General features: G+C 42.1%; 1 protein-coding gene and 1 pseudogene across 2 annotated transcripts; both read left to right on the top strand.

Moving 5' to 3' along the window:
• Positions 1–1,404: 1,404 nt before the first annotated feature.
• LOC111965503 (NADH dehydrogenase [ubiquinone] iron-sulfur protein 8, mitochondrial-like) lies at positions 1,405–4,204 on the top strand (annotated as a pseudogene).
• A 586-nt stretch (positions 4,205–4,790) lies between these two features.
• On the top strand, positions 4,791–9,153 carry ran (RAN, member RAS oncogene family). Of its 2 annotated transcripts, none has more exons than XM_023990010.2 (7): positions 4,791–4,879; positions 5,801–5,864; positions 5,986–6,070; positions 6,503–6,628; positions 8,072–8,259; positions 8,431–8,601; positions 8,770–9,153. In XM_023990010.2, exons 2-7 carry the CDS (start codon positions 5,832–5,834, stop codon positions 8,812–8,814), a joined length of 648 nt encoding a protein of 215 aa, XP_023845778.1. In that variant the 5' UTR covers positions 4,791–4,879; positions 5,801–5,831; the 3' UTR covers positions 8,815–9,153. The 2 variants fall into 2 exon arrangements, with proteins under 2 accessions (XP_023845778.1, XP_023845780.1); XM_023990012.2 differs by lacking the exon at positions 4,791–4,879 and adding an exon at positions 5,361–5,424.
• Positions 9,154–26,153: the final 17,000 nt, after the last annotated feature.

Genomic DNA, 26,153 nt, shown 5'->3' with positions numbered 1-26,153 from the left:
TGAATGCGGCTTTATTAATTCAATTATATACTCTCTTTTTTTTTTACATAGTTTGCAAACTGACATATGTGACACATATTAATGCCAAAATAACATGCAAAAAAAGTGCTCTGCCCTAAATGCCCTGAATGATGGGTTGCCACTGTTTATGTCATCGTTGTAATGTCTTCACTATTATTCTACAATGTAGAAAATAGTAAAAATAAAGAAAAACCCTTGAATGAGTAGGTGTGTCCAAACTTTTGACTGGTACTGTATGTGCAACAAAAGTTCAAACATTCACCTTCTGCTACCCTTTATGTCAAGCCGTTTACGCATAGAGTTTGATGCATATACCACGCCGACAGGGTCATTTCATTTTGGTACACAAGCATTACATTCATTTCCAATGAAAAGCTGCGTTTGCCTTGCAGCATTGCGTTGCAGAGGCAGTTGCAGTGCATATGTTGGATTTATCGAACGTATGCGTCAAACTGTATAAGTAGACAGCTTGAATGTGAATGTTGAACTTTGTTGCATACATAACCAGATGATGCTGCATAATATTTCGCGCAAGACACTGTCGGTGTAATCGAGTTGTGACTGCTGCCGCTCGAGTCTGCACATCCCAGGCAGGTTGTCGGAGCAGGTAGGTTTATTTATATATCTTTACAATGATTGATGCTGTTTGCAGTTATATATTACAAAGTAGTAATTTATCATGTTTATTTCGTTTTTTAATCGGTATTCCTGCATTTCCAATTACTATCAGTTCTCAGAAAATATAAGGATATACTGAGCGCCGCTTGTCGGATACTTGGGAAGTTATCTGTCCGGTTTGGACATCAATATCCAAGTGCGCAGCATGTAATTATTATTGACCGGACCCGCTCACCTGTCATAGGCTGCAGACAGCTCATATAGCCAACCGTGCCTTATTATTCAACTTTTTTATTTTTTTATTATAGAACCGTTTTTCCTTAAGGTTTATTCATCAAATCATAGCCAGTTAATGTTATATCCACTGTGCCAGATTTACGATGATCTGCACGCTTTTCCTTTCAACTTTGTTTGCCAGTGACATTAACCATATTTATTGCTACAGTAGTATCCTATGCTGCAGGCCTAAATGTTCGTGCGGCTACAATTTTATGACATTTATTTGTAAGGTCAGTATGATGTAAGGGCCAGATTGGGGACGGGAGATTAGGAAAGTGCAGGGTAAATCAGCTGCCTGGCAGTCTGTTCACCGCTTTACACACTCACAAATAGCGTCTGTGTTTAGGATGTGCTCACTGGAGGTCACATAGAATGTTTTTTTTCTGCTGCTGGACATGTGGGATCAGAATCCAATATTTGGTCTATTTGACTCATTTACTTTTCAACAAATGCTCCATCTCTCTCTTTCACTCTCTCCAGTTTCTTCTTTCTGTGATGTCTACTGCATTGTGTGCTTTACTGCTCCAGGCCAGGTAACACGAGACACCTCTAAATCTAATTGCCCTGAAGCTTCCAATGTTAGTGAATTGTGGACTTGCATTGCATCCTTATGACAGTCTGCCTTAATTTGGGGGTGATGGATACCTGTGTCACTCTCCTCTCTGTTTCTTTGTTAGGCGTCTTTGCAGTCAACAGCCTTGCCTTGGTTCGACACTTCAGCCTCAGTATACAGAGAGGGATGTACAGTAAGTAACACAAATGTTGATATTTAGTAGCAATAACACAATTGATTGTGCTTCTGATTTAGGGCAGCCCCCCGCAACTCTCTGATTCAGACGGGTTGGGTTAAATGTGGAGAGACATTTCGGTTGAATGATTTCAGTTGTGCAACTGACTAGGCATCCCTCTTTCCCTTCCCTTTCACATTATCTGCCTCTCTTCTCTTCTCTCTCTTTCTCTGTCTGTCTGTGTAGAGTATGTGAATGCCAAAGAGCTGCCCCTTGATATGAGGTCAATCACAGACCGAGCTGCTCAGACTCTCCTTTGGACCGAGCTCTTCAGAGGTGACGCACACACACACACACACACCATAGGCCTAAATAACATATTTCTTGTTGTATTTTATTTGACAATTTGTGGCTTTTTTTGTTTTTACAACAAAAAAAACAATCATACATAGACAAAAACGATAAACAACTTAACGTTTACATACATTTCCCACCATATCCATCCCCAATGTTGTTTCTAATACTTGTAAGACTGCCCCAAATGACTTAAAATTGTGTTATGTTGTTTCTGTCTGTAGACAGATTTTTTTCAATATTTAAATAATTAAGCATTTGCTTCTTCCATTCTCTTAACAGTGGAGTATAATTATTTAAGTGATAGCTTCTTCAATATAAGTGAGGAAAATAATATTGTCCAACCCATTGGGTATCTCACTGCACCCCCATATGCCATGTCTTGAGGTATGCCAATAGACCGATTAAAAGTAAATTTACATTGTAAAACTTACAGACAGCTTTCTAACTCTGCCCATAACTTTTGGACTTCATAGCACTACCAGAAGGCAATAATTAGTTTTACACTTAAGACATGACTCTGCTGTTGTGCTGTAGCATTTGTGAATTTTGTCTCTTGTTTAATAAATTCTATAACATTCCTTTGCCTGTCTTCCCACACTCCTCCAGGTTTGGGGATGACTATGAGTTACCTTTTCCGCGAGCCCGCTACCATCAATTAACCCGTTTGAGAAGGGTCCCCTGTCTCCTCGTTTCCGTGGTGAACACGCTCTGCGCCGGTACCCCAACGGAGAGGAGCGTTGTATCGCCTGCAAGCTGTGTGAGGCTGTCTGCCCTGCTCAGGTGACCATATACACACCTACTGTACCCTATACACACACTGGCACTGACAATGCACTACACTGCCCTCAATGCCCTGGTCAATATACACACTGGTACTACAAACTACTGTATATAGGCCTATATATCAGTAATAATTCATTGTATGTACCTGCAGTCCACAACATTACCCAGGGTATAGGTAACTTCATATACTTTACTATGGAATGCTACCCCAACCAGGTAACCCCTATAAAGTCCAGGTAAGTCCCCCCCAGGTAATTTCCTACCCTCCTGCACAGCTCAATAGAGCCCCATAGAGTTCACATGGTTGACATTCCCTCCTCCTGTTCAATAAGTCCTCTCTCTGCTGCCCCTTGTGTCTGCCACAGGCCATTACCATTGAGGCTGAGACTTGTGCAGACGCAGCAGGAGGACCACTCGCTATTACATTGACATGACCAAGTGCATCTACTGTGGCTTCTGCCAGGAGGCCTGCCCTGATGATGCTATTGTGGAGGTAAACAGCTCACAACCCATCTCTTTCTTTTTTTCAATTCAATGGACTTTATTGGCATGGGAAACATGTTTACATTGCCAAAGCAAGTGAAATAGATAATAAACAAAAGTTAAATAAATAATAAAATTGTACAGTAAACATTACACTCACAAAAGTTTCAAAGGAATAGAGACTTTTCAAATGTCATATTATGGCTATGTACTGTGTTGTAATAATGTACATACAGTTAAATTGCAAAAAGGAGAATAAATAAATATAAATATGAATAAATATGGGTTGTATTTACAATGGTGTTTGTTCTTCACTGGTTGCCCTTTTCTTGTGGCAACAGGTCACAAATCTTGCTGCTGTGATGGCACACTGGGGTATTTCACCTAATAGATGGGGCGGCAGGGTAGCCTAGTGTTGGACTAGTAACCTGGACTAGTAACCTAGTGTTGGACTAGTAACCGAAAGGTTGCAAGTTCAAACCCCTGAGCTGACAAGGTACAAATCTGTCATTCTGCCCCTGAACAGGCAGTTAACCACTGTTCCTAGGCTGTCATTGAAAATAAGAATTTGTTCTTAACTGACTTGCCTAGTTAGTTAAATAAAGGTATAAATAGTTATGGGAGTTTATCGAAATTGGATTTGTTTTCAAATTCTTTATGGGTCTCTGTAATCTGAGGGAAATATCACTCTCTCTCAGTTTGTCAAATTCTAGAACAGAAAATTCAGCAGCCTATTCCAGAACTTCTGGATTATTCTAGGGCTAAGGGTTTCTGGACTTATTTCTCTCTTTCATGTCCCTCAGGGTCTAAACTTTCAGTTTGCCACAGAGACCCACAAGAAGTTGCTGTACAACAAAGAGAAGCTACTGAACAATGGAGATCAGTGGGAGTCGGAATTTGCTGCCAACATACAGGCAGACTACCTCTATAGATAGACCATCGTACTGGCAAACCAACCTAACTACATATACTATGCATACCGTAAACACTAAGACAATCTAATGTCAATGAATATTACACAAACAAACAAAGCCTCAGATCATACATTTAACATGGAGAGCCAGTYTCAAAGGGAAAAAAACACACAAGTGTAAAAGTGCACACAAAAATTGTACATTAATCATTATTTGATGCACATTTTGATGCACATTTTGTCATTAACAAAAACTTTAAAGTATTATAACTGTAGATTAAATTGTAGGTTATGTACTGTATTTGTATGAAGAAAATAAATCATGTTTTGAAGGCCTCTTTTTGTGTATCTTTTCATCCACTTTTGGAAGAAGTTTAAAAGTGATATCTTGGCATTGTAGATACTGTAGCTCGATTTGCCCTAATGAAAAATGTATCAACCCCTACAAACATGTCCATTAATTATAATCGACATACTAATATGCATTTCCTGTTGCTGCAGGATTATTTTTCTGTTCTAGCATACTGGCTCAAATTAAGATCCTACATCTGTGCCTGTATGATATCATCGGGAGTTATAACAAAAAGCATTGCATTGCTGGTCTTGATCACATGACATGGGCGGAAACTGACTCAATTCCACGCTGAATCTCCCGCGAACGCAGCCATTTACTCTTTTTCTCTTCGTTTCAACGCTGGTGAGTCTGAACATTTTTCCTGATGTGATGCTTGTCTAAATTCATTTTTTAATCTTTGTGAATAAAAATTGGTTTAGTCGGAGACACTAAAGTACGTTGTTGGTGTACTTATACACTCAGTTTAGTAGTTATGTTGATAGTATGCGAAGTTATTAGACAATTTTATTGATTTCCAAGCCCATGCTAGCGAACGTTAGCTACCATGTTAGCTTGCAGCGAACGTTAGTGGTTCTGTTGGCGAAATGCTAGCTAACTGGATTGCGAGACTTTACCTAATTTGTTGTTTCTGCAATTGAAGCTAACTATTGTTATTGTCAATACAAATAACATTCGACCAGTTGTGTGCTTTGAGACGGAGTTAGTTTGTTAGACAACAAACGTTAGTCTTTTAGCTAAACGGGGGACAGATTTTAGCGCTGCACAGACATTGTTCCAGTCGAAACTAGAAKAGTGCGGCAGCCTCAGCCTGCTAAATCAATGGCGTACTCATCAAATGCTAACTGTTAGCTAGCCTTTCTCTGCGTTGAGGATGCATGCTGTGCTAGGTACAAATAAAACTATTTTATTTAGAAGGCATATATTTCTGCATTTAGGTTGTAATACTTCTGATTGTTTACACGTTTAAATATCGTGTTGTCAGATGTCTGAAAATATGCAATGTATTTGGAAGAAGTTGATACAATTAAAACCGCCCAAAAACAAGCGTTAGCTAGCGAGGTTACTTGTTGGTTAGCTAGCAGCTAGTTCCTGGGCGCGTGCTGCTGTCTCGATATGTCGAAAGTTAGTTTGTTGTAGTTGAGCGATCCCATCATCAGAAAATAGTTAGCAAACCAGTTAACTCTGTAGATAGCCTGTGTAGATGGGTCAACTATCTATGTAACTAGTTAACGTAACCATTCCGGCGCCTTGTTCTGTTTTTAGGAGAACATCAAAATCCACGACACATTTAACAATGGCAGAAGGCGAGCCACAGGTCCAGTTCAAGGTGAGGGTTATTATATCTCAGACGTCAACGGTTTTATAGCATGAAATTTGATTATATGTTTGGTCATGAGTGGTTAGCTGCTGTACCTATGTTTCAACTTCTATCCCTCTTCCCCTCTCAGCTTGTGTTGGTTGGCGATGGAGGAACGGGAAAGACCACTTTCGTCAAAAGACATTTGACAGGAGAGTTTGAGAAGAAATATGTTGGTAAGTCACTCCCATCTGCATGTAATTACTTAAACAACACGTTGTTGTTGTTTTTTATATTGAGAACACAGCCACATGGGATGATAAATGGGTGTTAGGCCTCTGCACACAGCCTGTAATAGTAGAATGCTTCATCAGAGTTTGTCATTGGGAGGGGGCAATGTTGGCAGATTCAACTGTCAAAATGCAGAGGCCTCCAATATGAGAGGATACARGGAGGCACCAGATGGCAATGTGCAGCAAGGGTGTGACACTGAATGAAACAAACAGCCACCATTCTAGCATCTTCTAATCTCCAGTGTTACTAAACTGTCTTTCTCCTCTCATCATTTCTCATTTGCACCCCAACTTTCTCTCCCTTATTTCTTGCTATCTCTCCCCTCATTTCTCCTGTTGGGTTTCCCCTCTATTCTCCCCTTTCCTTCCTTCTAGCCACTCTGGGAGTGGAGGTGCACCCGCTGGTCTTCCACACTAACAGAGGGGCCATCAAATACAACGTGTGGGACACAGCCGGGCAGGAGAAGTTTGGAGGGCTCCGAGACGGCTACTACATCCAAGGTATGGTATAAAACGGTACTTATTAGCTTATCCTAGAGTTTCTCATGACCAGGAGGAAGAACTCTAACTCTAGTTACTAAYAAGGAACGAATGAATGACAATAGCTATTCTAACAATGGGTAACCACTAGAGGTCGACCGATTATTGGAGGAACAAAAAAGGCAGTACCGATTAATCAGTCTTTTTACATTTTTTTGTGTGTGTGTATTGACAATTACAACAATTCTGAATGAACAATAAACACTTGCATTTTAACTTAATATAATACTTTAATAAAATCAATTTAGTCTCAAATAATGAAACATGTACAATTTGGTTTAAATAATGCTGTTTGAATAATTTATTCTCCGTGTTGGAGAAAAAAGTAAAAGTGCAATATGTGCCATGTAAAAAAGCTAACGTTTAAGTTCCTTGCTCAGAACATATGAAAGCTGGTGATTCACTTTAACACTAGTCTTCAATATTCCCAGTTAAGAAGTTTTAGGTTGTAGTTATTGGACTATTTCTCTATACCATTTGTATTTCATAGACTATTGGATGTTCTTATAGGCACTTTAGTATTGCCAGCCTAATCTCGGGAGTTGACGGGRTTGAAGTCATAAACAGAGCTGTGCTTCAAGCGTTGCGAAGAGCTGCTGGCAAACGCAGGAAAGTGCTGTTAGAATGAATGCTAACGATCCTGCTGCTGCCTACCACCGCTCAGACTGCTCTATCAAATATCAAATCAGACTTAATTATAATAAACACAGAAATACGAGCCATAAATCATTAATATAGTCAAATCCGGAAACGTATAATAAAAAATAACGTTTATTCTTTTGGTGAAATACGGAACCGTTCCATATTTTATCGAACGGGTGGCAACCCTAAGTCTAAATATTGCTGTTACATTGCACATCCTTCAATGTTATTTGATAATTATGTAAAATTCTGCCAAATTAATTGGTCTTTGTTAGGAAGAAATGGTCTTCACACAGTTCGCAACAAGCTAGGCGTCACAAACTGCTGCCTAGAAGTGACACAATTTCAGGCACCGCATTGATTATATGCAACGCAGGACAAGCTAGTTAAACTAGTAATATCATCAACCATGTGTAGTTTGTTTTTCATAAGATAAGTTTAATGCTAGCAAGCAACTTACCATGGCTCCTCGCTGCCTGCACTCGCTTAACAGGTGGTCAGCCTGCCACGCAGTCTCCCCGTGGACTGCAATATAATCGGCGCCCAAAAATGCTGATTACCGATTTGTTGTGAGAACTTGAAATCGGTCCTAATTAATCGGTTGATCTCTAGTAACCACTTCCCCCTCTAAGGATGCTGTGTTGAGTAGATTCATGTTGTCACTCTCCCTCTCTACATCCTTCTCTTGCTTTCTTTGACTCTTCACTCCATCTGTGCTTTTCTCTCCACTCCTACTTTGTACTCTCACTTTCCACTCTCCAGCACAGTGTGCGATCATCATGTTTGACGTCACGTCTCGAGTCACCTACAAGAACGTACCCAACTGGCATCGTGACCTGGTGCGTGTCTGTGAGAACATTCCCATAGTCCTCTGCGGCAACAAGGTGGACATCAAAGACCGGAAAGTCAAAGCCAAGAGCATCGTATTCCATCGCAAGAAGAACCTCCAGGTAATTATTACACTTTATTACAGTAGACTGTTCTTATGCAGTGTGTTTCTGTGCAAACTGAAAGACTAGCCCTGATTGGAATAATGGGTAAACAAGCAACATTTGTGACCTTGTGCACCACAGCAAGGTGATGATAATCCTCTCTTCTCATTCTCACCCCTTCTCTCTCAGTACTATGACATCTCTGCTAAGAGTAATTACAACTTTGAGAAGCCCTTCCTGTGGCTAGCACGGAAGCTGATTGGAGACCCCAACCTGGAGTTTGTGGCCATGCCCGCCCTCGCCCCCCCAGAGATCCTCATGGACCCCTCCCTCGCCGCGCAGTACGAGCACGACCTCAAAGTGAGTAGAACTATAGTGGCCCAGCACGGGTAGATGGACTGCATAGAGACCAGACTGTCAAATGTTATCAGATGAAATTGGCTAGATTACATATCAATGTCTCTAGTTATGTTGCTGGTTGTAAATGGTGTATTGTCATAACAGTTATTCACTTTCTCCGCCCTCCAGGTTGCATCAGAAACAGCCCTCCCAGATGAAGATGATGACCTTTAACCTGTTACCTATGACCCCCCCCCCCCCTACCCCCGCGTGGCAGGAAGTTGTCTGAGTTTGGCCCCTTTACTGTAAAATCCCGTTGCAGATTTATTTTTGAACTCTATTTTTTTGTTTTGCTTGTGTTTTAAAACGGAAAGAAATACAAACATGGTGAAGTCGTGTGGTTCTCTAGTTTCACTGTAAGACACACCGCCCTAGTGTTGGCATGGCAATGTTACTCACCATCATCAAGCACCACCCTCTGCCCTTCCCCGGCACACACGCTGGGCTAAGGCCGACTGACCGGAAGCACTTGGGGGGGGGAATAAATTTGAATAAAAACATTCTCAATATAAATGCAGTTCTGATTCATTGTTTTGCTAAATGTTTTAACGTGTGTCTAGGGGGTAGACGTTAAGCACGGTACACACAATTCTTAAGTAGCTGATAAGAGGCCAGGGTTGGAGTCAATTCCATTTAAAATCAGTGAGTAAATTACTGCAGGTTCCTTCATAAATGACTTACCAATTAGACTGAAGAATTAAGGGATTTGATGCAAGACCGGTCTAAATCCTTTTCTTTCACGGGGACCCCCTCATGTTGGCAAAAAGTTTATTCCCATAGTCTTGTCTTAATCATCCGGTGAAAGATAATAGCAAGGACTAGTAATCAACATTTAAAAATGTATATACATTTTTCATTATTTTGTCCTCCCCACGTAATTGGAAGAAGTGTAAACGGAGCCTATTAGCTACAAAGGTAACGCAAAACTGGGTCTGTGAAGAGTACGGAATTATGGCTAACTGGCCATTGTCATGCAAATAACCAGTTGTAATTGCCATTTAAAAAATGCGCTTGTAATGCATCTTGGAAAGACAGTGCCTAATGAATACAACTACGACATACCTAACTAATGCAGTGCCTTCTGAAAGTATTCAGACCCATTGACTTATTAGAATTTTGTTACAGCCTAATTCTAAAATGGATAAGTTTTCCAGTCAATCTAGACAATACCCCATAATGACAAAACAAAAACAGGTTTTTAGAAATGTGAAATGTTTATCACATTTAAGTATTCAGACCCTTTACTCAGTAATTTGTTGAAGCAGCTATTACAGCCTCGGGTCTTGGGTATGACGCTACAAGCTCGGCGTACCTGTATTTGGGGAGTTTATCCCATTCTCCTCTGCATGTCTTCTCAAGATCTGTCAGGTTGGATGGGGAGTGTCGCTGCACAGCTATTTTCAGGTCTCCAGAGATGTTCGATTGGGTTCATGTCCGGGCTCTGGCTGTGCCACTCAAGGACACTTGTTCCGAAGCCACACCTGCGTTGTCTTGGCTGTGTGCTTAGGGTCGTTGTCCTGTTGGAAGGTGAACCTTTGCCCCAGTCTGAGGTCCTGAGCACTCTGGAGCAGGTTTTCATCAAGGATCTTTCTACTTTGCTCTGTTCATCTTTCCCTTGATCCTGACTAGTCTCCCAGTCTCTGCCTCTGAAAAAAAATCCCCACAGCATAATGTTGCCACCATGAGAATAAACCCTCAAAGCTGCCAATGTCCCTTAATGTTGTTGTGGTTGTTACTGACAAGGAGTGATGGCTGAGCTCTAATCACCACTTCATTAAGTCAGGATTCCTATTTGACTGCCATGCCTCCTTGCCCATCCAACATTTCCTCATCTCCCAAGTCTTCTAATATGACTATCCCCGATGCTCCTCCCTCTTTTTCCCCTACCCCTCTACAAAGGTTCTCCRTGCAGGTGGTCACTGAGTCCGAGGTGCTAAAGGAGCTCAAACTTGTCACCAAAAAACATCTGGTTTAGATCCTTTATTCTTTAAGATTGCTGCCCCTCATCGCCAAGCCTGTCTCCTCTCTGGGGAGGTTCCCATTGCTTGGAAGGCAGCCTCGGTGCATCCTTTATTTTAAAGGGGGAGATCAAGCTGATCCTAACTGTTATAGGCCTATCTCTATTTTGCCCTGTTTATCAAGTGTTGGAAAACTTGTCAATAATCGACTGACTTTCTTGATGTCTATAGTATTCTCTCAGTATGCTATCTGGTTTCTGCTCAGGTTATGGATGTCACTGCAACGTTAAAGTTGCTCAATGATGTCACCATCGCCCTTGATTCTAAGCAGTGTTGTGCTGCAATTTTTGACTTGGCCAAAGATTTTGATACGGTAGAACATTCCATTCTTGTGAGCCGGCTAAGGAGTATTGGTGGCTGAGGGGTCTTTGGCCTGGTTTGATAACTACCTCTCTCAAAGTGTGTAGTGTATAAAGTCATAACATCTGCTGTCTCAGCCACTGCCTGTCACCAACGGAGTAACCCAAGGCTCGATCCTAGGCCCACGCTCCTCTCAATTTACATCAACAACATAGCTCAAGCAGTAGGAAGCTCTCTCATCCATTTATATGCAGATGAAACAGTCTTATACTCAGCTGGCCCCTCCCCYGATAGTGTGTTAAAAGCTCTACAACAAAGTTGTCTTAGTGTCCAACAAGCGTTCTCTGCCCTTAACCTTGTTCTGAACACCTCCAAAACAAAGGTGATGTGGTTCGGTAAGAAGAATGCCCCCTCTCCCCACCAGTGTGATTACTACCTCTGAGGGTTTAGAGCTTGAGGTAGTCACCTCATACAAGTACTTGGGAGTATGGCTAGCTGGTACACTGTCCTTCTCTCAGCACATATAAAAGTTGCAGGCTAAGGTTCCATCATGACTTGGCATCCTCTATTGTAATCGCTCCTCTTTCACCACAGCTTCCAAACTAACCCTGATTCAGATGACCATCCTACCCATGCTATATTACTGAGAAGTAATTCATAGATCGGCAGGTAAGGGTGCTCTCCTAGCGGCTAGATGTTACCAATCGACATCAGGTTTGCCACCAATGCTCCTGATAGGACACATCACTGCACTATACTCCTCTGTAAACTGGTCATCTCTGTATACGTCGCAAGACCCACTGGTTGATGCTTATTTATTAAACCCTCTTAGGCCTCACTCCCCCCTATCTGAGATACCTACTGCAGCCCTCATCCTCTACATACAACACCTGTTCTGCCAGTCACATTCTGTTGAAGGTCCCCAAAGCACACACATCRCTGGGTCGCTCCTCTTTTCAGTTCGCTGCAGCTAGCGACTGGAACGAGCTGCAAAAAACAGTCAAACTGGATCGTTTTATCTTCATTCAAAGACTTAATCAAGGATACTCTTACTGACAGTTGTGGCTGCTTCGTTTAATGTATTGTTGTCTCTACCTTCTTGCCCTTTGTGCTGTTGTCTGTGCCCAATAATGTTTGTTCCATGTTTTGTGCTGCTAGCGTGTTGTTTCTACCATGTTGTACCATGCTGTGTTTTCATGTGTTTCTGCCATGCTATGTTGTCGTCTTAGGTCTCTCTTTATGTAGTGTTATGGTGTCTTTCTTGTCATGATGTGGGTTTTGTCCTATATTTTTTATTCTAGCCCCCGTCCCCGCAGGAGGCCTTTTGCCTTCTGGTAGGCCGTCATTGTAAATAAGAATTTATTCTTATCTGACTTGCCTAGTTAAATAAATAAAAATGTTTCACAGTAAGGATGGTGCCAGTTTTCCAGACATGACGCTTGGCATTCAGGCCAAAGAGTTCAATCTTGGTTTCATCAGACCAGAGAATCTTATTTCTCATGGTCTGAGAGTCCTTTTGGCAAACTCCAAATGGCTGTCATGTGCCTTTTACTGAGGAGTGGCTTCTGTCTGGCCACTCTACCATAGAGGCCTGATTGGTAGAGTGCTGCAGAGATGGTTGTCCTTCTGGAAGGTTCTCCCATCTCCACAGAGGAACTCTGGAGCTCTGTCAGAGTGACCATCGGGTTCTTGGTCACCTCCCTGACCAAGGCCCTTCTCCCCCGATTGCTCAGTTTGGCCGAGCGGCCAGCTCTAGTGTCTTGGTGGCACCAAACTTCTTCCATTTAAGAATGATGGAGGCCACTGTGTTCTTGGGGACCTTCAATTCTGCAAAAAAATGTTTGGTACCCTTCCCCAGATCTGTGCCTCGACACAATTGTGTCTTGGAGCTCTACGGACAATTCCTTCGACCTCATTGCTTGGTTTTTGCTCTGACACGCACTGTCAACCGTGGGACCTTATATAGACAGCTGTGTGCCTTTACAAATTATGTCCAATCAATTGAATTTACCACAGATGGACTCCAATCAAGTTGTAGAAACATCTCAAGGATGATCAATGGAAACAGGATGCACCTGAGCTCAACTTCAAGTCTCAAATCAAATTTTATTGGTCACATACACATATTTAGCAGATGTTATTGCGGATGTAGCAAAATGCTTGTGTTCCTAGCTCCAACAGTGCAGTTGTATCTAACAATACACAACAGTAAACACAAATCTAAAGTAAAATAATGGAATTAAGAAATATATAAATATTAGGACGAGCAATGTCGGAATGGCATTGACTAAAATACAGTAGAATAGAATAGAGTATATACGTACATAGGAAATTATTAAATCAGTAAACATTAAAGTGACCAGTGATTCCATGTCTATGTATATAGGGCAGCACTCTAAGGCAGGCCAGGGCAATTATTTTCCATGGAGGGCCACATTAGAATATATTTTTACCATCGTGGGCCAGAATCATATTACAGGATTATACATCATGTGTATGACTGTGTTGCCAGATATATCTACTGTAAATCACATCCAGATATGCTACTTATTTTACTTTTTTTAACATGCACAGATATAAACCAAATCCATGTTCTCCTTTTAGTAGGTATTTTCATTATTACATATGCAATGAACTACAGAGGGAAAAGTACACTGTGCATTCAGCACCACGCACAGAACTACTTTTAACGGTATGCACAAAAACACAGAGCTCAACATTACTATTTAAACTATTCAATCAGTGTGAGGAGTGAAGTCTCTGGCCATGCACGCTTCCAACTCAATCATCAAGTTTGAAAACGACACTACAGTGGTAGGCTTGATTACCAACAACGACGAGACGGTGAGGGCCCTCGAGGGTGTGGTGTCAGGAAAATAACCTCACACTCAACGTCAACAAAACAAAGGAGATGATCGTGGACTTCAGGAAACAGCAGAGGGAGCAGCCCATATCCACATCGACGGGACAGTAGTGGAGAAGGTGGAAAGTTTTAAGTTCCTCGGCGTACACATCATGGACAAACTGAAATGGTCCACCCACACAGGCAGCGTGGTGAAGAAGGTGCAACAGCGCCTCTTCAACCTCAGGAGGCTGAAGAAATGTGGCTTGTCACCAAAAACATTCACAAACTTTTACAGATGCATAATCGAGAGCATCCTGTCGGGCTGTATCACCGCCTGGTATGGCAACTGCTCTGCCCACAACCGTAAGGCTCTGCAGAGGGTAGTGAGGTCTGCACAACGCATCACCGGGGGCAAACTACCTGCCCTCCAGGACACCTACACCAGCCGATGTCACAGGAAGGCCAAAAAGATCATCAAGGACAACAACCACCCGAGCCACTGCCTGTTCACCCCGCTATCATCCAGAAGGCGAGGTCAGTACAGGTGCATCAAAGCTGGGACCGAGACTGAAAAACAGCTTCTATCTCAAGGCCATCAGACTGCTAAACAGCAATCACTAACTCAGAGAGGCTGCTGCCTACATTGAGACCAATCACTGACCACTTTAATAAATGGATCACTAGTCACTTTATACAATGCACTCTAAATAATGCCACTTTAATAATGTTTACATATCTTACATTACTGATATCACATGTATATACTGTATTTTATACCATCTACTGCATCTTGCCTATGCTGTTCGGCCATCGCTCATCCATATATTTATATGTACATATTCTTATTAATTCCTTTACACTTGTGTGTATAAGGTAGTTGTTGTGAAATTGTTAAATTACTTGTTAGATATTACTGCATGATCGGAACTAGAAGCACAAGCATTTCGCTACGCWKGCATTAACATCTGCTAACCATGTGTATGTGACCAATAAAATTTGATTTGATGTCCACGGACGGTGAAGGCAAAATCAGCCAACCGTTCTTTATTTTGCAGTTGGGAGAAATCCACATATTTTCCTTTCATTTGCAAAAACTCAGCAATCTCCGACTTCAGGTCCCACACCCTTTTATAAGCACCTTCCCCAAACTCAGCCATCTCACGTTTGTGTGGTAGGGGAGATCTGCATGACCCAACTCTCTCTTCCAACAGTGAGACAAACTGCCTGTGGTTTAAAGATCTTATGAAGTTTACCACTTTAGTGACTGTATCGAAACATGGCTCATTTTCAGAACACGTTTACAGAGCACCTCCTGATGAATAATGCAATGCAGGAAAAAAAAATTCTGATCTGGGTTCAGCTCAGCTACTTGATCTTGTATCCTTTTCAAAAGGCCAATGTTTTTTCCTGTCAAATTTGGGCACCCATCAGTGGTCACACTGGATAACTTTTCAAAACTCAGTCCCAGTTTTGCCACACACGTATTAACCTCCTCCAATAAATATGTCCCAGTGGTTGTGCTCTTCATTGACTGCACCGAAGCAAACTCCTCTGTAATTTCAAAATCTGGGATTATGCCTCGTAAGAATATCAACAACTGCGCTGTGTCACGTGCATCACTGCTCTCATCCAGGGCCAATGAGAAATAGGTGAAATCCTTTTCAACTGTTGTTCCATATTCTCTACGATGTCCCCAACACGCCGAGTCATTGTTCGTCTTGACAGGGAAACATTTACAAACAGCTCTTCTCGGGGCAAAGTACTGCTGCAGAGTCAATTAAACACAATTTAAATAATTCGCCCTCAGTGAATGGCTTGCTATGTTTAGCAATTTTGTGGGACAGTACATAGCTAGCTCTCGCAATTCCGTAATTTGCTGAATGCAGTTTTGTTAGAAGTCCGTGCTGCTTTTGCAACTGAGAAAGCAACTCTTTCGATGCACTTGCTCTCTGCTCAGAAGACATATTCCTATATTTCTCTGCATACTTCGTCTGGAAGTGTCGGGACAAGTTGTAGTCTTTCAAGACAGCGATGCTCTCTTTGCACACTAAGGACACAGCTTTCTCTGATACCTCAATAAAGAAATATTTCGATGTCCACTCTTGCTGGAACACCCTTCATTCATTATCTACTTTTATTTTCTTTGAAAACTCATTTTTGCGCAATTTCTACCGAGCTACTATTTGTAACAGTTCGTGGGCCGCGAGCCGGCCTTTGCCCAGGCCTGCTCTAAGGTGCAGGGTTGAGTTACCGGGGGAGCAAAGGGTCTGAATATTTATATAAATAAGGTATTTTTGGTTTTTATTTTTAATACATTTGCAAAAATGTCTAAAAATCTGTTTTCACTTCGTCATTATGGAGTAGTGTGTATAGATTGATGAGGAAAATGTTTTATTTAATCAATTTTAGAATAAAGCTGTAACGTAACAAAATGTGAAAAAGGGGAAGGGGTCTGAATACTTTCCGAATACACTGTACAACTGTAATGGTTTTCTTCCTAGGATGAAGGAGAGGACCAAAACGCAGCYCGGCTAGTGTTCAACATAATTTAATAAAGAATATGTGAACACTACAAACAACAAAACAATAAATGTGAAAACCGAAAACAGTCCTATCTGGTGCTGAACACAAAGACAGAAGACAACCACCCACAAAATCCCATCACAAAATAAGCCACATATATATGACTCTCAATCATGGGCAACGATTGACAGCTGCCTCTGATTGAGAACCATATTAGGCTGAACACAGAAACAGACAAACTAGACACACAACATAGAATGCCCACCCAGCTCACGTCCTGACCAACACTAAAACAAGCAAAACACATAAGCACTATGGTCAGGACGTGACAACAACACAGCTTTGGTGACATCCCAGTCTCAAAAACTATTATTGGGTGAACTATATTGACTGGAATATAAAGTTGAATCTCCCTGAAATTAATGTAATTAAAACATGCTCCAGTACTTTGGCGAGTGAGAAAGTTTTTAAATGTTTTATATTCCGCTTTGGGCTGGATGTGTCAATGTGTAGTTCATTCAGGCATAATCTAAGAGCAGAATTACTGTTTTACCTCAATTAGCCACACAATCCCTAGTTTGAAAGCAACTGTTTTCTTGAAGCTGTGCCACGCCATTTTCCCTACATTTTCCCCCAATTGCCCCCTAGCAATTCGAGTTATTGCCAATGAGCTTCAGTCCCTCGCATTTGAGTGAAAGCTAGCAAGAAGTCTGCCCAGTGTTATCAATGAGGTTGATGGTCCCGTGTGCCTCATTTAGTAGAGCATGGCGCTTGCAACGCCAGAGTTTGATTCCCAAGGAGGACCAGTACGAAAATGTATGCCCTCAATACTGTAAGTCTCAAAATGAGCATCTAATAAAATAGTAAAATGTTGCAGGGTGGGCCCAACAGCAGTGGACACAGCAGCTCAAGAGCAATGACATGTGACATTACATTTTCGGGGACCACTTTTGGCCCGTGAGTGCTACCTTCAGAAATACTGGCTAAAAAGTATACAAAAGTGCCAGAGAATCTCTTTAAGACGATTATTATACAATAATTGTCCCTGTCCTACTCCAAACACATGTTCGCCAATAGCAGCTTTTTATCTGGTTAATCATAGGTTAACAATGTGTTGGCAAAAATGAAGCGTCACTTGCCATGACTGGTACTCATGGGTACTTTTTCAAAGCCTATGTCAGATACTCCAGTGAGTTTAATTAGCTCCATTGAGTGCAATTTGCTCAATATTAGGAGGTGACAAATAAAGTTGACATCATTAGAAATAACTTATATTCCCCTCTGTTCTATTGTAGGTACGTCCTTCAAAATGTGTTTAGTTTGTTGTTGCTAGCGATATTCAAAAAAACATTGAAAAACATTTGTCCTTTTTTATAAAAAAGGACAAATATTTGTCCTTTTTTATATATACACTGAACTAAAATACAAATGCAACATGTATAGTGTTGGTCCCAGTAAAAGATCCCAGAAAGTTTCCATACGCACAAAAAATGTATTTCTCCTTTGCCAAGATAATCCATCCACCTGACAGGTGTGTCATATCAAAAAGCTGATTAAGTGGCATAATCATTGCACAGGTGCACCTTGTGCTGTGGACAATAAAAGGACACTCTAAAATGTGCAGTTGTGTCACACAATACAATGCCACAGATGCCTCAAGTTTTTAGGGAATGTGCAATTGGCATGCTGACTGCAGGAATGTCCAGCAGAGCTGTTTTTAATTTTTTTAAACTTTATTTAATTAGACAAGTAAGTTAAGAACTAATTCTGATATTCAATGATGGCCTACACCAGCCAGAACAAAGAAAGACGCTGGGACAATTGTACGCTGTCCTATGGGACTCCCAATCACGGCCGGTTGTGATACAGCCTGGCACACTGTTGCCAGAGATTTTTATGTTTATTTCTCTACCATAAGCTGCCTCCAACATTGTTTTATAGAATTTGTCAGTACGACCAACCGGCCTCACAACTGTAGACCACGCGTAACCACGCCAGCCCAAGACCTCACCATCTGGCTTCTACACCTGCGGGATCAACTGAGACCAGACACATGGACAGCTGATGAAACTGTGGGGTTGCACAAGCAAAGAACTGTCAGAAACGTCTCAGGGAAGCTCCTCTGTGTGCTCGTCGTACTCACCATAGTCTTGACCTGACTGCAGTTCGGCGTCATAACTGACTTCAGTGGGCATATGCTCACCTTCAATGGCCACTGGCACGCTGGAGAAGTGTGCTCTTCACGGATGAATACTGGTTTCAACTGTACTGGCCAGATGGCATTGTGTGGGCGAGCGGATTGCTGATGTCAACGTTGTGAACAGAGTGCCCCATGGTGGCGGTGGGGTTATGGTATGGGCAGGCATAAGCTACGTACAATGAAGACAATTGCATTTTATCGATGACAATTTGAATGCACAAAGATAAAGTGACAAGATCCTGAGGCCCAATGTCGTGCCATTCATCCGCCACCATCACCTCATGTTTCAACATGATAATGCACGACCCCATGTTGCAAGGATCTGTACACAATTCCTGGAAGCTGAAAATGTCCCAGTTCTTCCATGGCCTGCATACTCATCAGACATTTCCATTTGTCTCATGCAGCGTGACACATCTCCTTTGCATAGAGTTGATCAGGCTGTTGATTGTGGCCTATGGAATGTTGTCCCACTCCTCTTCAATGGATTTGCGAAGTTGCTGGATATTTGCAGGAACTGGAACATGCTGTCCTACACATTGATCCAGTGCATCCCAAAAATGCTCAAACATTTCACCCATTGAGCATTTTTGGGATGCACTGGATCAATGTGTAGGACAGCATGTTCCAGTTCCTGCAAATATCCAGCAACTTCGCAAATCCATTGAAGAGGAGTGGGACAACATTCCATAGGCCACAATCAACAGCCTGATCAACTCTATGCGAAGGAGATGTGTCACGCTGCATGAGACAAATGGTGGTCACACCAGATACTGACTGGTTTTCTGATCCACACCCCTACCTTTATTTTAAGTTATCTGTGACCAACAGATGTATATCTGTATTCACAGTCATGTGAAAATTGATAGATTAGGGCCTAATGAATATATTTCAATTGACTAATTTCCTTATGTGAACTGTAACTAAAATCTATGAAATTGTTGCATGTATGATAATGTTACTCATGTTACTCAATTACTCTTCTCGAACTGGACGAAGATTTTTTCTTTAATGAGTCTGACGCAAAGGATATAATGTTGCTCCCAGACAAGGCCCAAATCCCCGTCATTCGCATGAAGAAAATAAGGAAAATTCATGGGGCAGAGATCAGGGTGCCTTGTGAGAATCACTAGAGAATAAACTGGATGAGATCCATTCGAGACTATTCAACCAACGGGACATTAAAAACTGTAATATCTTATGTTCCACTGAGTCGTGGCTGAACGACGACACGGATAATATACAGTTAGCTGGATTTTCCGTGCATCGGCTGGACAGAACAGCTACGTCCGGTAAGACGAGGGGTGGGGGTGTGTGTCTATTTGTCAATAACAGCTGGTATACGATGTCTAATATTAAGGTAGTCTCAAGGTATTGCGGTAGAGTAAATCATGATAAGCTGTAGACCACACTATCTACCAAGAGAGTTTTCATCTAGATTTTTCGTGGCCGTCTATTTACCACCACAAACCGACGCTGGCACTAAGATTGCACCCAACGAGCTATATAAGGCCATAAGTGTAACGTCCGCGGTGTAGTGGGTGAGAAGTCAGGCGCAGGAAGGAGAAAGTTCAGGGTAGTGCTATACCTTTTAATGCACGGTGAACATAAACCAACCCCACGAAACACAGGGCGCACACCAAAACAAATGCCCCAAACACGGGGGACTTAAACAGTCCAGCAAAACCCATAAAAATGGGAAACCCGTAACTCACAGATGTGTACACACGTACACCAAACAATCCCGGTAAATAAAGCCCGACTAATCAGCCTAAAACACAAACAGGTGAAACAAATATACAGAAAGGGGAAAAGGGATCAGTGGCAGCTAGTAGGCCGGTGACGACGACCGCCGAGTGCCACCCGAACAGGAAGGGGAGCCACCTTCGGTAGGAGTCGTGACAATAAGTGTGCTTAGTCCCCTAATGTACTCCCTGTTCACACACGACTGCGTGGCCAAGCACGACTCCAACACCATCATTAAGTTTGCTGACGACACAACGGTGGTAGGCCTGATCACCGACAACAATGAGACAGCCTATAGCGAGGAGGTCAGAGACCTGGCAGTGTGGTGCCTCTCCCACAACGTGAGCAAGACAAAGGAGATTATCATGGACTACAGGAAAAGGAGGGCTGAACACGCCCCCATTCACATCGACAGGGAAGTAGTGGAGAGGGTCGAGAGTTTCAAGTTCCTTGGTGTCCATATCACCAACGAACTATCATGGTCCAAACACACCAAGAAAGTCGCGAAGAGGGCATGACAATGCCTTTTCCCCCTCAGGAGACTGAAAACATTTGGCATGGGTCCCGAAATCCCCAAAAATTTCAACAGCTGCACCATTGAGAGCACCCTGGCCGGTTGCATCACCGCCTGGTATGGCATCCGACCGTATGGTGCTACAGAGGGTAGTGCGTACAGCCCAGTACATCACTGGGGCCAAGCTTCCTGCCATCCAAGACCTATATACTATGCGGTGTCAGAGGAAGGCCCAAAAAATTGGCAATGACTCCAGTCACCCAAGTCATAGACTGTTCTCTCTGCTACCGCATGGCAAGCGGGAACCAGAGTGCCAATTCTAGGTCCAAAAGGCTACTTAACAGCTTCTACCCCCAAGCCATAAGACTGCTGAACAATTAATCAAATGGCCATCTGGACTATTTGCAATGACACCAACCTTTGTTTTTTCACTGCTACTACTCTCTGTTTATTATCTATGCATAGTCATTTTACCCCTACGTACATGTACAAATTACCTTGACTAACATGTATCCCCGCACATTGACTCGGGACCAGTCCCCCTGTATATAGGCTCATTATTGTTATTTTATAGTGTTATTTTTTTCATTTATTATTATTATAATTTTTTTTATATATATTTTTTTACTTTAGTTTATTTAGTAAATGTTTTCTTAACTCTATTTTCTTAAAACTGCATTATTGGTTAAGGGCTTATAAGTAAGCATTTCACGGTAAGGTTACCTGTTGTATTCGGCGCATGTGACAAATAACATTTGATTTGATGTTGCGTTTATATTTTTGTTCAGTGTATATATTTCCCCCCCCCCATGCAGTACCTCCACGGACCCCTAGGGGACCGTGGCCCCTCGGTTGAATACCCCTGATCTAAGAAATACTGTATACTGATGTACAAGTCCTAGTGGGAATATCTACCATCTGGTAAGATAAAGCTAAGGATAAAAGCAGGTGAACTAAAACATTTTTTTATTTTACTAGGAACAATTCTTATTTTCAATGACGGCCCAGAAACAGTGGGTTAACTGCCTTGTTCAGGGGCAGAACGACATATTTTTACCTTGTCAGCTCAGGGATTTGATCTAGCAACCTTTTGTTTACTATTTCAACGCTCTAACCACTAGGCTACCTGCCTCCCCAATTGTATTAAATGGTACAACTCAAATATGTGAGACAATTATAGCACATCCAGTTTACAGAGGATGGCTGCATTGCAGACTCCTGGCAGGTCTTTCTTGAGACACCCTGTATGAGGTGCTAGTGCTACTACCAACACAGGCTTGAAGCTGTGTTGTCCCCACACAACTATATTAGGTTGCAGTTTGTCTCAAAGACCACCTGGTGTCAGGATTGTTGCGTCTCAGAGTAATCAACATACGTAACTATCCCCACAAGGCTCTGAGTGTGGATAAATGAACAAAAATATAAATGCAACATGCAACAATTTCAAAGATGTTACTGAGTTACAGTTCGTATAAGGAAATCAGTCAATTGAAATATATTCATTAGGCCCTAATCTATGGCTTTCGCGACTGGGAATACAGATATTAATCTGTTGGTCACAGAAAGKCGATGAAATCCCCCACAGAAAGGTAGGGGCGTGCATCAGWWAACCAGTCAGTATCGGGTGGGACTACCATTTGCCTCATGCAGCGTGACACATCTCCTTCGCATAGAGTTGATCAGGCTGTTGATTGTGGCCTGTAGAATGTTGTCCCGCTCTTCTTCAATTGCTGTGTGAAGTTGCTGGATATTGGCGGGAACTGGAACATGCTGTCGCACACATAGATCCAAAGCATTCCAAACATGCTCAAGGGTTGACATGTCTGGTGAGTATGCAGGCCATGGAAGCACTAAGATATTTTCAGCTTCCATGAATTGTGTACAGATCCTGGCGACATGGGGCTGTGCATTATGCTGAAAAATGAGGTGATGGCGGCAGAAATGGCACGACAATGGGCCTCAGGATCTCGTCACGTTATCTCTGTGCATTCAAGTTGCCCATACCATAACCCCACTGCCACCAGGGGCACGCTCTTTGCAATGTTGACATCAGCAAACTCCTCGCCCAGTCAACGAAATACACGTTGTCTGCCACCTGCACGGTACAGTTGATACCCGGCTTCATCTGTGAAGAGCACACTTCTCCAGCGTGCCAAAGGTGAGGTGAAGGTGAGTATTTGCCCACTGAAGTCAGTTTTGAGGCCGAACTGCAGTCAGGTTAAGACCCTAGTGAGGACAATGAGCACACAGACGGTTTCTGACAGTTTGTGCCAAAATTCTTAGGTTGTGCAAACCCACCGATTCATAAGCTGTCTGGGTGACTCATCTCAGACCATCCCGCAGGTGAAGAAGCCGGATGTAGAGGGCCTGGGCTGGCGTGGTTGTCAAGGTCTGCGATTGTGAGGCCGGTTGGACGTACTGCCAAATTGGAGGCGGCTTATGATAGAGAAATTAAAATTAAATTCTCTGGCAACAGCTCTGGTGGATATTCCTGCAGTCTGCATGCCACTTGCAAACTTTCTCAAAACTTGAGACATCTGTGGCATTGTGTTGTGTGACAACATTTTACAGTGGCCTTTTATTGTCCCCAGCAGAATGTGCACCTGTGTAATGCTGTTTAATCAGCTTCTTGATATGCCACACCTGTCAGGTGGATGAATTTTCTTGGCAAAGAAAAAATGCTCACATAACAGGGATGTAAATTATTTTGTGCACAAAATTTGAGAGAAATGTGCGTATGGAACATTTCTGGGATCTTTTATTTCAGCTCATGAAACATGGGACCAACACTTTAAATGTTACGTTTATATTTTTGTTCAGTATATATATACAGTACCGGTCAGAAGTTTGGACACACCTACTCATTCAAGACTATTTTCCACATTGTAAAATAATAGTGAAGACATCAAAACTATGTAATAACACATATGGAATCATGTAGTAACCCAAAAAGTGTTAAACACACCAAAATATATTTTATATTTGAGATTCTTCAAAGTAGCCACCATTTGCCTTGATGACAGTTTTGCACACTCTTGGCATTCTCTCAACCAGCTTCATGTCACCTGGAATGCATTTCAATTAACAGGTGTGCCTTGTTAAAAGTTAATTTGTAGAATTTCTTTCCTTCTTAATGCATTTGAGCATTAGTTGTGTTGTGACAAGGTGGGGGGGTATACAGAAGATAGCCCTATTTGGTAAAATATTATGGCAAGAACAGCTCAAATAAGCAAAGAGAAACGACAGTCCATRATTACTTTAAGATATTGTCAGTCAATACGGAAAATTTCAAGAACTTTGAAAGTTTCTTCAAGTGCAGTCGCAAAAACCATCAAGCACTATGATGAAACTGGCTCTCATGAGGACCGCCACAGGAGAGGAAGACCCAGAGTTACCGCTGCTGTAGAAGATAAGTTCATTAGAGTTACCAACCTCAGAAATTGCAGCCCAAATAAATGCTTCACAGAAATCAAGAAACAGACACATCTCAACATCATGTGAATCAGGCCTTCATGGTCAAATTGCAGCAAAGAAACCACTACTAAAGGACACCAATAAGAAGAGACTTGCTTGGGCCAAGAAACACGAGAAATGGACATTAGACCGGTGGAAATCTGTCCTTTGGTCTGACGTTTCCAAATTGGAGAGTTTTGGTTTCTACCACCGTGTCTTTGTGAGACGCAGAGTAGGTGAATGGATGATATCCGCATGTGTGGTTCCCAACGTGAAGCATGGAGGAGAAGGTGTAGGGATGCTTTGCTGGTGACACTGTCAGTGATTTATTTAGAATTCAAGGCACACTTAACTAGCATGGCTACCACAGCATTCTGCAGCGATACACCATCCTTTCTGGTTTGCACAGTGGGACTATCATTTGTTTTTCAACAGGGCAATGACCCAACACACCTTCAGGCTTGTGTAAGGGCTATTTTACCAAGGAGAGTGATAGAGTGCTGCATCAGATGACCTGGCCTCCACAATCACCTGACCCCATTTGGCTGCATGGCCTTCATCAGGGAGTACAAAGAAATGATAATACAATGTCCTCTTTTGAACATGTCACGATCGTTTGAAGCATACTCGGACCAACGTGCAGCGTGATCCGGGTTCCACAGCTTTATTTAGTGAAACGCACAAAACAATAAAGCAAGAACGAAACGTAACTAAGAGGTGAAACATACACTAACTCAAAACAATATCCCATAAAACACAGGTGGAAAAAAAGCTACTTAAATATGATCCCCAATTAGAGACAACGATAGCCAGCTGCCTCTAATTGGGAATCATACCAAACACCAACATAGAAAAACTAAACTAGAACCCCACATAGAAAATAATAAATAGAAAACCCCCAGTCACGCCCCGACCTACTCTACCATAGAAAATAAGGCCTCTCTATGGTCAGGACGTGACAGAACAGCTTTTTCCAATCAGCCCTGGTATGAAGAGGGAGTGGGTACAGAATGTCGTTTCTCTTTGCTTATTTGAGCTGTTCTTGCCATAATATGGACTTTGTCTTTTAACAAATAGGACTAACTTATGTATACCACCATTACCTTGTCACAACGCAACGCATTAAGAATGAATGAAATTCCACAATTTAACAAGGCACACCTACCTGTTAATTGAAATGCATTCCAGGTGAATACCTCATGAAGCTGGTTGAGAGAATGCCAAGACTGTGCAAAGCTGTCATAAAGGCAAAGGGTGGCTAAATATAAAATTTATTTTTATTAGTTTAACACTTTTGGTTACTACATGATTCCATATGTATTATTTCATAGTCTGATGTCTTCACTATTATTCTACAATGTAGAAAATTGTCTAAATAAAGAAAAACCCTTGAATGAGGAAGTGTGTCCAAACGTTTGACTGGTACTGTATATAGTCTATGGCACGTGCCAAACTCATTCCACGGAGGGCTGAGTGTCTGCGGTTTTTCACTCCTCCCTTATACGTGATGATGAATTAAGGTCACTAATTAGTAAGGAACTCCCCTCACCTGGTTGTCTAGGTCTTCGTTTAAATGAAAAAACAAAAACCAGAAGACACTAGGCCCTCCATGGAATGAGTTTGACACTCCTGGATAGTGTGGACTCATGACAGTCAGTGGTCAACATAAACGAATGTTCCACAGTTCCTCAAATTCACTTGAATAGGATTTGTGTTGATTGGCTATGCATGAGTGCATGCATGTCTGTCTATGACCGAGACTTGTTTATTTTTTTTGCCAAAAACAGCTGTCAAGCTATCGGTCAAGGTTCGCCGTAATAAACCGTTTCCTATTAGAGAGAGAGATGACAGATGATCTGTGTGAGACTGTGAATGAGTGTGTGAGAGAGGAGGGGGATGGAGAGGGGGATTTGT

This window comes from Salvelinus sp. IW2-2015, linkage group LG6.2 (assembly GCF_002910315.2).
Source record: "Salvelinus sp. IW2-2015 linkage group LG6.2, ASM291031v2, whole genome shotgun sequence".
In the NCBI taxonomy this organism is placed as follows: Eukaryota; Metazoa; Chordata; class Actinopteri; order Salmoniformes; family Salmonidae; genus Salvelinus; species Salvelinus sp. IW2-2015.
This window is presented reverse-complemented; position numbering and strand designations above follow the sequence as displayed.

Bases quoted from the DNA above. Each gene is read 5' to 3' on its own strand.
- ran (XM_023990010.2), top strand. From the start codon at position 5,832: ATGGCAGAAGGCGAGCCACAGGTCCAGTTCAAG. The intron at 6,071-6,502 runs GTAAGTCACTCC...CCTTCCTTCTAG, and splicing joins GTTTGAGAAGAAATATGTTG to CCACTCTGGGAGTGGAGGTG. The intron at 8,260-8,430 runs GTAATTATTACA...CTTCTCTCTCAG, and splicing joins ATCGCAAGAAGAACCTCCAG to TACTATGACATCTCTGCTAA.